The sequence below is a fragment of the Carcharodon carcharias genome, chromosome 6 (assembly GCF_017639515.1).
Source record: "Carcharodon carcharias isolate sCarCar2 chromosome 6, sCarCar2.pri, whole genome shotgun sequence".
In the NCBI taxonomy this organism is placed as follows: domain Eukaryota; kingdom Metazoa; phylum Chordata; class Chondrichthyes; order Lamniformes; family Lamnidae; genus Carcharodon; species Carcharodon carcharias.
Window position 1 is genome coordinate 91236056 of NC_054472.1, and position 12777 is coordinate 91248832.

The 12777-nt window shown below is 38.7% G+C and overlaps 1 protein-coding gene across 1 annotated transcript in view; it reads left to right on the plus strand.

The window, feature by feature from the left end:
• Positions 1-12777, plus strand: part of LOC121279393 (cytochrome P450 7B1-like) — a 200834-nt gene that overhangs the window by 177276 nt on the left and 10781 nt on the right. Inside the window, exons 2-3 of the mRNA XM_041190605.1 lie at positions 7572-7705; positions 10238-10828. Coding sequence (XP_041046539.1) covers positions 7572-7705; positions 10238-10828 — 725 coding nt within the window. The remainder of the gene's footprint in view (positions 1-7571; positions 7706-10237; positions 10829-12777) is intronic.

A 12777-nucleotide genomic window follows, 5' to 3' on the forward strand; every position in this document is an offset into this window, starting at 1 on the left:
AGCATAGCACTAGCTACCTCCTTGTTAACTGTGATAATGAAGAGAAAAACAAGGAGAATCACTATTTAGGAAAGGAACATCAAGCACATCAATGAGTCCCTACATAAATCTCCAGTCCCAACTCCTTTCAGCTCACTCCCTGTGGCATTTGCATCTTCAATCTCAGGCATCGGCTCAGATTTGTTCACCTAAGGGCAGTTAAAAGCTGCTAGTAAAGATGTGGCACCAACAGATTACAGAGCATGAGGGAGTTAAAGGAGAGAGAGAGATTTTCATCATTGCAGGATGTTCCATCACTGTCTCATTTGGAATATCTGACAGTACCACATTCCCTTTGTAATACACACTGGTGTCAATCTAGATTATGTGGTCAAGTTTCTAGAATGTATACATGTCTGTATATGTGATTAGAAATTAGAATCTCTGGGCTGCATCTTCAGGTCGGCGAGTGGAGGGCAGGGCCCACTCACCGATGCGTAAAATGACGCGGGGTGACGTGGGTGTGTGTCCTGACGTCACCCTGCGCCATTTAGATTTTCAGTTCGGCGGGTGCGCAGTCGAATCGGCTGCGTGCCCGCCGAACTGTCAAAGGCCTATTAAGGCCATTAAAAGAGTAATTAAAATGATTAATGGACCTGCCTGTCCAACCTTAAGGTTGGCAGGCAGGCAAAGAGTCCAGGCGGGCTTCAGAAAAAACATGAAACCTCATCCTCGGGCGGGATGAGATTTCATGATGGTATTAAAATTTTTATAAAATGTTTAAATTAAAGAAATTGACATGTCCCAGCACAACATGAGGGGATATATTTTGCTACATCTTTATTTTTAAATTTTTAAAAAATATAACCCTTCACCTCCCGGAGGCAGCAGTTCCATGCTTCAGGAAGATTATGGAGCGCTCACTTGTGCACGTGAGCCAAGTTTACACTCAGCCGGCTCGCATCCCACCCCCCCCCCCACTCCGGCCACAGGCAGCGCTCAGCACTAATGCTGAAGTTTCATGCCCCCGTTGAGCACCCCTGCCAAGGGCAAAGTTCTGCCCTCTGCCTCTCAGGCATTCAGTGATGCTAGAAATAATGCACACAGCACTTGCTCAGACTGTCTAACTCAAATTCAGCTCTCAGAGTCATAGCTCTGGGCAAAATGAAAGTTGAAACCCAAACATTTGGAGTAGGTCGAGGTCTTCATCTAAAAACTTTGAAGTCATTAAAAGACACATGGGACAATGTTGACTGGATACATTGAACCATGTTGTTGTGAAAAACTATATAGATATATAATACATATCAACCATTTTGTTTAAAAACTTATTTTAGATATTAAAAGTTTCATCTGATTCAGAAAAAAATTGGAATTTTAAAAAAATAATCAAAACATTTTTGAGCAATGGGTAGCTGGTGGTCATATTCTGTGTGCTATGTTTTTGAGATTGCGTGACAACCTTAACATTGAAAATACCTATCATTGTACAATCTACGGGCATCCCAGGTACTACAGTATCTTATAGGGCAATATTTTCCCCCCCATCGGTTGGGGGGGGTGGTTAGGACTGTGTGGGAGCAGGTGCAGGCAAGCCCATCAAGACCCCCCCAGCATGACCTGCCAGGGCAGTGGGGTTTCCCTCAGCTGGGAGTGCACAGATCTCCCTGAGGAAAAGAGCTGCCTCAGGGAGATCGGCGCACATTTTAAACTTTAAATAAAGCTGAGGAAAAAATTTCCCTGCCATGTCCCCTCATGTGACACTGTCACATGAGTTGGGACATGTCCGTAACTTTTATTTTAAAATATTGAGAGATTTTTAAATCCTCATGAAACCTCATCCCGCCAGTGGATGAGGTTTTCATGCTTTTTCAGAAGCCCACCAGGGCTCCCAGCCTGCCCGCCAACCTTAAGGTTGGATGAGCAGGTCCATTAATGACTTCAACTATTTCGTTAATGGCCTTAATAGGCCGTTGACAGGTCGGCAACTGTCTGAATGACATGCCGTGACATCGGGACGCATGCACGGCATCATCCCATGTCATTTTATGTGTTGGCGAGCGGGCCCCACCCTCGCTCACCGACCGGAAGATACAGCCCATAATGTTTTCAAAGAGATGAATGCCCAACATTTTGTATTTAATAAACTATATAATAGAAATAAAAACCTGAAAGCTAGTTTGCATGGAATATTGGACCAAATTGCAAAACTCGTTACCGAAAACACCAGTAAAAATCTCAGAATATATTTTAGAAAATGTGGAGTTTGAAATATGCAGTCGCTCCAAATCAGTTTCCATGATTTTATGCCTTAGGTAGCATAAGCTTATCAATTTTTTTAAAACAGAGAATCTTGTGCCTGAACATGAGCAACACCATAATGTTAATATTATAAAAGTTTCCCTTCACCTTTCAAGTGTCACGCATGTTATTTTCTGTGTAATATTTTTAAAATATGTTTAACAGGGACAGCAACGACTGAGTAACCTCCCCAGACAGAAAATGTCTTTGACCGGGATTTTCTGGCCCTGTCATGGTGGGACCCGCCACAGGAGATTCAGCGGCCCAGCCAAAAGGCCATTGACTTTCAGTGGGAGTGGACAATCCCGGTAGTGGGCAGGGCTGGAAAATCCTGCCCTTTGAGTCAGGTGTCACAGTTTTTCACAAAAAGTCAGCCAGAGCTATTTGCTTAACAACAATTAGCCCCTCACTGACCCAGCAAAGCACAGCAATTACACTTCATAGTCGTAAAAGAACAAATTGGGGTGAATTTTATACACATCCCCATCCCCCTCCCCTGGTGGTGTATTGTCAGCCCACCCCTGACCTTTCTCCCACATTATAGGGAGCGGCAGGCAGCCAACCTGCCCTTAGGCCTATTGAGGCCCTTAAGTAGCCAATTAACTACCTCTGCTACAATTCTTTTGGTCTGTTGGGGTAAGCAGAAGGAAGGCAACCAGCCCTGCAGCTTTCAATGCACAGCCTAAAGGTGGGCAGGAAGTGCTTGTGTACCTTCTCTGGGGTGGACCCCTGTGCCTGTAACCCCCTTTGTCCCTCTCCTCCCACCACCCCTAGCATCTCTAACTCGACCCCCTTCGCTCCTCCCACCTCACCACCCCCTCCCATAATACCTTGTTGGGGTCTCCCAGCCATGCCCACCCAGAACCCTGCACTTCTCGGGGACTGCCTTTCATCCCAGTAGTAGTCACTACTCTGTTCCGGTACTGCTAAGACTACAGAGCTGCCAGTTAATTAGATTAGCCAGCAACACTCTAGGGCGGAACTTCCTATCCTTCGAAGTAGGGAGTGGGATGTCCCACTCTCACCCTGTTAAGGCTGCCCCCAGCATATTATCACTGCAGGGCAGCCAGATTTCTAATTGGCAATGTGTCAACGGACTTTTAGCTCAGGAATACGAGTAATTTGTCCCCCTGTAAAATCCACCTATGTTGTACACAGTACTTCATGCATTTCATGATATAATGCTCTATAATCTACTATGAATAGTGCCATACCATATCCACTACTATCAGTTAAAACCCAGTATAGGGAATATACTAGGGACACAGTTATGGAACAAACAAAATTACTGATTCATGCTACAGAGCCAGCCTCAAACAAAATGTATTGTTAAAATCTTTTTTTGAAATTAAAGTTCAAAGATCAAAACATCAAGCACTAATGAATCCTTACATAGAGAAAAATATTTGAGTAGTACAAAGGAACAATGCAGAATCAATTAAGTTAAATTGATCCCTGGCATTAGCAGAACAAACCTATCTGTTTTTAACGTCATAGTGCAGGTCGTAGAGAGATTTTACTCAAACCTTTGCAACAAAAGCCATTGGCTTGATGTTTTTATTACTGAAACAAAGTTCAGTGGTGATATTTTATGCAGAGTATATAAATACTAAAATGGAAATGCACATTGAAAGATTTAAACAAATATCTTTTAAATAATATGGTAAGATGCACTTGTATATTTGACATGGGATATTGAAAGCAAAGCACTACACTTCTAAGGAGAAAAAAGGGAAAAGCAAGAACGACTGCATGAGAGCAAATCAAGGTAGCAGGAAGAAAAGTATGGCCCCAAAAGGCAGCATGAACTCTGCTAAGTCACACAAATTTATTATATCAGGAGGGTGACTAAAGCTCATTAACAGCAAAAGTCAGGAAATAAATTCACAAATGAAAATGGTGAAACAAAGCAATTCTACGTATGAGGTACAAATACAAATTGGGATTGGCCTGTAAGTAACTCTCTTAATATGTAGCAATTTTCTATGCTGATGTTTTTAATTTCTCCTTTTGTACTGCAAAACCATTCGAAGACGATAATGATGCCAAATTAAATGAGGAATTTTGAGTTGACGAGACATCATATTTTTCCTCTTTCTAAAAATATTATCATAATGATTAGAATGTAAACCAATGAAAATCTTCTTACGGCCATCCATTCAAAGCTGGACTGTTTAAATTTGCCGTGTTGTTGGACCATCATAAATTCAATTTTAAATACAATAAAGCCTTGATATTACAGAAAAATCGTATATGTAATCTTATTTAATTAAATTACGTTAACCTCCATTAGTAAATCCATTCATTTGCAATTTTTTGTTGCCATTTTTCCTTTAATATGTTTTCAAAATTGCATAAAGCTAAAATTAAATTAAGAAAATTATTTTGTTTTAAATATTTAGTGAAACTGCATTAAATTGTTTCTGAAAATGTTAAATCAGCTTCTCAATTGTTTCATTTGTTTTATGAGTTAGATCAGAAAATGACCTACATTACACGAGGCAGCATTCAATTATCTAACATCAATAAACCATTTGGCTTTGTTTAAGATCAAAAGATTAGAATTTTATACCTTAGTCATTTGCTATTGGTTTAGTATTGGGTAATGTCCAATACTGCTTATATTGAACTGCTTAAACTGCAAGTATTAGGTTTTAAAATCTAATTCATAGAATAATAGTTTTTGTTTATTTTAAAATAAAACCTGCAGAAAATGATGTAGAACAGAGATATTTGTCTGGGGACAAGAGATCAGTAGCTCAAGATTTTAACAAACATGGAAGGCATACAACCTTATAATTACCTCAGTATTCATGATGGAATTTGCATTTTTCTTTCAAAGTAGTATCTTGCTTTTGTTCAATGTTATATACCTTTAATTGCAAGCACAATTTTTTTTGGTTTCATATTTTGTTTTTAAGTTCTTAAATGTAGCAAAATCAGCTGTAATGTTGTATTACATTAACGTTAATCAAGAAATAATGTCATGCTATGAAGGAGCAGCAGTAACCTTTTTAAATTGAACAGTTATAATGAACACTATTGACTAATTAAATGCACTGATTCATAGCTTTCTGCTACCTCTTTGACTATAAAATTATCTTATTAAAATGCTATAAGTTACAGTATGGTTGGAATCAGGTCAAAAAACATTTTTTTAAGTGCAAACAAATCGGACATAAATTGAATGCTACTTGCAACTATTTTTTTTCACAGAATCAAATGTTAAAAATCCTCAACTCCATTAAAAGTACTAAAGTCTGGATATCCTTTTAGGGCATTCTGCTAATTTTGGTTCATTTCATTGTAAGTTGTACACCAAAGTATTAATATTAAAGCGATACTGCACACTCATTTTCAATTTTCAGAGCAGCTGCTCAGCTAATATAATATGGCAAATATGATTTATTTTATATGTTCAAAAATTCTTTGAAAAAGTTTTTGGGGAAAGAAAGAACAACTGGAACACTAATCCAAGCATTGACTCCTCTTTCTACAGTAATGTTTGATAGTTTCTCTGATTTTTATCCCTTCACCAGCATTTAATCCATTTTTCTGCATCCCAAATGTTTCCTCCTGCCAAATGGATCATTCAGAGTCCTGACATTGATGTGCTTAATGCATAACTGGCATAAATTGCATGACTAGCTGCACTGATCACAACCACCCATCTAATATCAGACCTAGAAAGGTTTTGTATAGTTCCCCTTGGCTCAGGCCATATTATCTCTCGTCTTGGTTTTATGTGAGCTTTTGAGTGTGCTATTAATTGTCTAAACCTTGCTCTCAGATTCTTAACTTGCGTTTAAGTTTGCTACTGATGCATTATTGCTATTTTACAATATAAAGTATGAAATTAAGCTTTTTTCTTTTTATTTTTTACAAATAACCTCACGTATGATAATTATTGTCATGTAATTTTAAAACTTCAAAAATAGATTTAAAGGAAGGAAAATTTTGGACCAAATATTAGTAGATAACTCAGTAAGTTAAAATGCCAGGTTACAAAACCATACAAGCCAGAGGTTTCAGGTTTGATCCTCAATCCATAGCCATTTATTTGATCTTAGCCATAAAGTAGGTGGGTGCTGCAGCATGCCTGGATTGGTGGGTGAAGGCAGAATCAGCCACCAATCTTTTCTAATCACGATCTTGTTATCCTGCTGGAAAATGTGCATGTGAGTGAATATTGACTCAATTGAGATACTTCACCAGTGCTCACTGCCAATTCTTGGACTTTGGCTCTTGGTTATTCTGTATGCCCATTTGACTTAAAGCTGGGCAAAGAACTAAAGCCTTCACAAAAGAAGAATAGGATGGGAGAAAACTGATAGGAAAAGAAAATAAAGAGGCAAAAAAAAAGAACTTGCATTTACATAAAGCGTCCTGTGAACTCAAGTTGCTTTGAAGTGTTTGACAGCTAATGTGTTGTCGTCACTATAACATGTAGGGAAACATGGCACCCAGTTTTAGCATAGCAAGTTTCCAGAGCTTGCCCTCTTTGAAATGGATCATTTTTTGCACCATTATTTTGGAAATCAAGAACTTGAAAAATAAATTGTGGAGCATGTAACTTTAAGAGAAATCACAACGAGTCTGACAAAAGTAAAGTGCCTGTAGCAAATGTTCACACAGTAATAGTGAAAGAGGTACTTTTTTAATATCTGGTTTATTTGTCCTTTGCATTGCAGGAAAACAATATCTGTGCATTAGGCCCTGCACTTAAATTGCCAAAACTGTACCCCCAATGCTGGCAATAAATTTGTGGGCCCACATTTTCATGAGTCAATGAGTGTGTCAGCAAGATATGATTTTAGTTTTGTGAAACTGAGGAGGCAGTAGATGAATATCATTTTCCCGTGTCCTATCTGCCAGAATTGCAGATATAACGAGCGCCTAAAAGGAATGCATGGTGTAATTGCCGTGTTTTATTTTAACTCCTTGAAGGGTCGCCTTGAGTGGTGACTTGTAAATGCACACTTTTACTTCATCAGTAAAAATATTTTTTAATTCAACAATTCAAGAGTCAATTACAATGCTGGAGACTGAAGAAATTTTATTGCTTTACAGTATTTAAATAAATGTTTATAAAGAGGAGAGACAAATAAGCATTTGGACAGTATTTGCTGTTATATTATACTACTCTACTGAATATTACAAAACAATAGCATTAATTTAATAACCAAGAATTTTTTTTATTTATTATAAGAGCTCTTAAAGGGTTAACTCTCTTTACATCAATTTGCTGGGTTTTTTAAAGTTATATTTTATGTTTCTCTTTTTCATTGCAGCCCTGGAGAACCACCTCTAGAACAAGGCTGGATCCCACTTATTGGCAAAACAATTGAGTTCCACCGGGATTCTTTAGGATTTCTTCTTACCTGTCAGCAAAAATGGGGAGACACCTTCACAGTCTACATTGCAGGTGAGTTTTCAAATGGGCTGCCACTGACATTTTGTGCTGTAAATTCTTTTTTGTTTCTGTGGTGCAGCCACCTGATCCAGCAATTTTCTAGTGACTATTGTGTTTAATACAATGGCAGTTAAGGTTCTTCAAGAAAATCGTACCGTTGCACAATGCTTCCGTGCAAAAGCTGACAGACATTTGAAGATTAGCTTTGGCAATAAAGCTCAGAATGTTGACCAGTCCATGTGTAGGGTATTCAGAATCTGCAAAGCTGTGCTGATTCTGCCACAGAATCTTGTTTATTTTCTATCTAAAAAAGAACTTGTCAAAAAGCTTGGGAAAAAAAAAACACAAGTATTTTCTTTTATATAATTAATGCTTTCCAAACCAGTTCACATGGAAAACACAAAACGATGCTTAGAATTGCTAGCACGGCGGTGTCTTGGAACCCGATTCCGCTGATTGCAGTTTCCAACATGACGAGCAAATGATTGTCGTGCTGAAAAGTTGCAAGGGACATGAATGTCATCTTAATAAAGAAATTAAAAAGCACATCTTTCTGCGAGAAACAATGTAAATTTCTGACCTGTCGCAGAAAATAGTTCTCTAATTGGTATTGTGTGGTGGTGCAGCAGAATCGTTTTCCCTAAACGTCATTCCAGCGAAGCAATACTGTACATCATTGTCAACAGTTCAGCAAAATCTTCCTAATAAGAGAATGATTACGTAAATGCTGTGTTTCACAAAAAAATCTACCTTGTTGAATACGTCTACCAGAAAGATTTTTCCCCTTATTTTGTTCCACTAGAAATGAAGTATAAATGCCAGAAAAGATAAACTATTTTCAGCTGATACACATAATGTGCATTAACAAATTTTAATAAATGAGAGGAGAGCAATCAGATTATTCTGTAGAATTTTTTAGATTTTATTGATTTAAACATTCATGTAGAAAAATTGACACTAACCTAGTATGCACATGCATTTTGTTTTTAACATGTAGCAAATAATGTGCATATTGCTGTTTTGGCTTCAATTAATAATACATATTTAAATTCTCATTTTTATGAAAACATAAAACCTATTTTTTCATTTTTATTTTAAACACCACAAGGACAAAATTTTGTGGCTCATGAACCCCAGGTATTACAAAACCATTGCACTCACCAGTGCCATCCAAAGCTGATCCCACTGGACTTTGTGGAGACAGTGAGAGAGCATCTCATTTGCATGGGGTAGGCAGGTAGAAGCACCATTTCAGGTATGGTTCCAGGGCCCACCTTCCCCATGCAGCCAGAAAATCAGTTATATGCTTGAAATGGGGAGAGAGTGTTGCCTGGGTTCCAAGCATTGCCCTTCTCCCTCCCTTATATAAGGGAACCAATCATTTAAAAGCTTTTAAGAATTTTTTTTCTTTTCTTCAGGCTTTAGGACCACTTCCCTGACCTTGACTCCACATGTAGGGCACTCTTGAGCATCTGGAGGCCATGCATCTTCATTCACTCTAAATACTGGCAACCACAGATTGAACCAGCCTACCAGAATTTCCTATTGTAGGGAATCCCTGCCCTTGGATCCACCCTTTCATGACATTTGCCTTGTATAGGCAAATGGAGGCTACATACCAAACAAGGTGTCTAGGTCTTTGCCTTATTCTCAGGGATCCTCTTGGTGCAGCCATTGGAATTATTGGGGAAGTCTAGTGAAACCCCAGAGGAATATCAGCCCCTATATCTCACTGGCTATCAAGTCAACTGTTCAAATAATGATTGAAATGCAGTAAATCGCTTTAATACAGTGAGCGCCCATTATAAGGCATTGGTATTCTAACAGAATTTAAAGGATGCTACTTCTAGTAACCTCAAAGTTATATGCAGCATCTTGGTCTGTTGGCAATAAAATCTGTAATTCTTTTTCTCATCCGAGTGTGGAGAATGAAGGTATTGTGTTTCGAAGACTTGCTAGGTAATTACACAGGACAAAAGAGTGAATTCAGAACAAATATAACTAACAAATCTAAACAGCTGGAAGCTGGTTATAAAATACTCCTCTCTCAATCTCATTTGATCTAATTGCTCATCTGGTTTAAAGAGAAATGTTGATGAATTAATAGTGCTGATAATCTGAAATAGCTCAAGACAAAAATAGGTTCACAGGTCACTTGTGTTGCACTGGATACAGGTTTGATGTGTAGCACACACCGGGCAAGTGGTGGACAAAGCATGTGGGGCTTGCCTACTGTCAACAGCACAAGGCCTAAATCAATTTGATGGTTGTTTAAATTTGCAAGATAAGCTTCCCATTTGCGGCGCTGATGGGATTTGGAGGGGGGGGTGGTGGGGAAGAGGGCGGCAGGTGAGGTGGTGGAGGGGGTGGGGGCAGGTGCAACTGCGCAATGAATTCAGCAGCCCAAGTTACAATGTAATCAACCAATCTACACAGTTACAATTTACATTATCCTTATATAATCGAATTGAAAGTGACATGAAACAAATAGTTTCCCTCAGTGCTGTGCCATGTTTCTTACGTTTTTTGTTTGATTTCTTGTAGGAAAGTACATTACCTTTGTTTTAAATCCATTCCTTTATCAGTTTGTGGTTCAGCACAAGCAATTAGACTTTCAAAAGTTTTCGTTGGCGATTTCAGCAAAAGCCTTTGGCCACCCTAAGCTAGATGATCCCAAAATACCAGTATCCAATGAAGAGATTCACAAGCTCTACAACTGCCTAATGGGTGAGGAGCTAAATATTTTGAATGAAAGTACGATGAAGAATCTTCAGAGTGTACTGAAACAAGAACAGGTGGGGCCAACAGAGTGGAGAATAGAGAGTATGTTTGATTTCTGTTGCCGTATCATAATTGAAGCCACTTATGTATCATTTTATGGAAAGGCTCCCAAGAATGAGCAAAAACAAATCATTGAGTTAAAAGAGAAATTTCTTAAATTTGACAAAATGTTTCCCTATCTGGTTGCGGGGATCCCCATTGAACTTCTAAGCAACATCAAAACGATGCGCAAAGAACTGATCAGTTATTTCATGTCCAGAAAATTGGATCAACGGCTAAGTATGTCGAATATAATCAAAAAGAGGAAGAGCTTGCTTGAGGGCTATTCATACCTTCAGGATCATCAAATAGCAGGTAAGGAAAAATGAATATATATAGCTGTACACAAACAATCTTTTGCCAAACTCATCTTTTAAAAATTACAAAAGAAGTGCAATTGCATTCTGTTAGCGTACTCAGGCCATTTTGAGGAACTTATGGTTATGCAACAAGGTTGATTGCTTCGTATTTTTCAGAAATAGGTGTCACAGTGAGTTTGAGTGCTATGCCTCCAACACTAGACTAATGATGCGTTTTGATTGAAATGAATCATGAACTGAACAGCATACCCAAAAATGTTGTATATCATTAATTGGCTATTCCTCTTAGAGAAGATGCAAAGTCTAGTGTTAAAAATGGAAACCCACATGGATAAGAGCGAGGCCACACAGCAGGAAGCTAATGTTGATGTTGAGGCTTATTGTTTGGCTAGTGCAGAGAAAGCTATACCAGCGAAAATGTCCAGCTCCCCAGTACTATCACTTACTATGAGTAGCTGAAATTTAATTTACTTTTTTTCAGTATAAAGCCCATAGAAAGATAAGACCTGATTTTAACACAGCATGTAAGGTGCAGACAGGATGCTAAAATGGCAACTAGAGGAAAATGCTGCATTCCTGATGCAGTTTTAACTGCTGGGATTTCAGAACTTGGAGGCCACTTGACGGAAGCAATTGGGGTCTACATAACATGGTATGATTGGATGCCTATCGGCCACCAAAACCAGCAGTGAAACATTGCATGAGGAATTAGCATGGCCAAAAGAGATCAAGGTAAGTTGAGTTTTACAATTTTTGGAAGGATTCCTTGGGTGTCAGGAATGGGAACGAAACTCTGTGCCTTGCAAGGATTCCATGGGCTTTCTTGTAGTGAACTTGTTTATCTCTCCCCACTCTGCATTGGTTGTGCAACCTGCCCCCTACCAAGCATTTAACTTATATTAGGAACTGTTCCCTTGGGTTCCAATAGACAGTTCTGAAATATTAAAATGAGGCCTCGGAGGGGCAGGTGTCAATTCCCCATCTCCATTCCACAGGCATAATTTGATTTGTTGCACCTTTTCCTAGCATGATTAATCATGCTGACCAGCTTGAAAATCATGAACTCTTGGGGAAATGATGTTTAGAGGCAGTAAGATGGATGGGGGAGTTGTTGGAAATGAGTTTATGTTTGTGAAATTTTGAGATTTTATATTTTTGTGCATATAAATTTTGGGGAAGAATTTTCTGTTTTCATGCCTGAACCTATGAGATCATCTGGCACATAGGGTACAGGGAAATCGTAGAAAGGGTAAATGAAATTTATGCTAATCACAATGAGTGATGTCAACATTGGGAAACTGAACATTTTTAGCTGGTACAGCTTTCTGTGTGCACTAGCAAAACAATTATCCTCAGCATGGAAAGAGGCCATTTGGCCTGTCACATTGTTGCTGGCCCTCTGAAGGAGCAAGTCACCTAGTGCCACTCCCCTGCCTTTTCAAATAATGACCTTGTTCCCTTTTGAATACCTCAGTTGACCCTGCCTCCACCACTCTCAGGCAGTGCATTCCAGATCCTAACCACCCACAGAGCAGTTTCTTCCTACCTACTCTGTCCAGACCCCTCATGATTTTGAATACTTCTATTAAATCTCCTCTTGACCTTCTTTTCTCCAAGGAGAACAGTCCCAGCATCTCTAATATTTCTACTTAACTGAAGTTCCTCAACCCTAGAACCATTCTCATGAATCCTTTCTGCCCCTTTCTAATGCATTCACATCTTTCCTGAAGTATGTTGCCTAGAACTGGACTCAAAACTCCAGTTGAGGCCAAACAAGTATTTTATACAGGTTTAACATAACTGCCTTGTTTTTGTATTGTATGCCCCTATTGATATCAGAAGAGAGCACAAATTGCCAATGTAATCTATCCAGTTTTTTATGATGCAAATAGTTAACCAATGTGGAAGAAGACTGATGTACATGACCTGTCCAATTTTCATGCC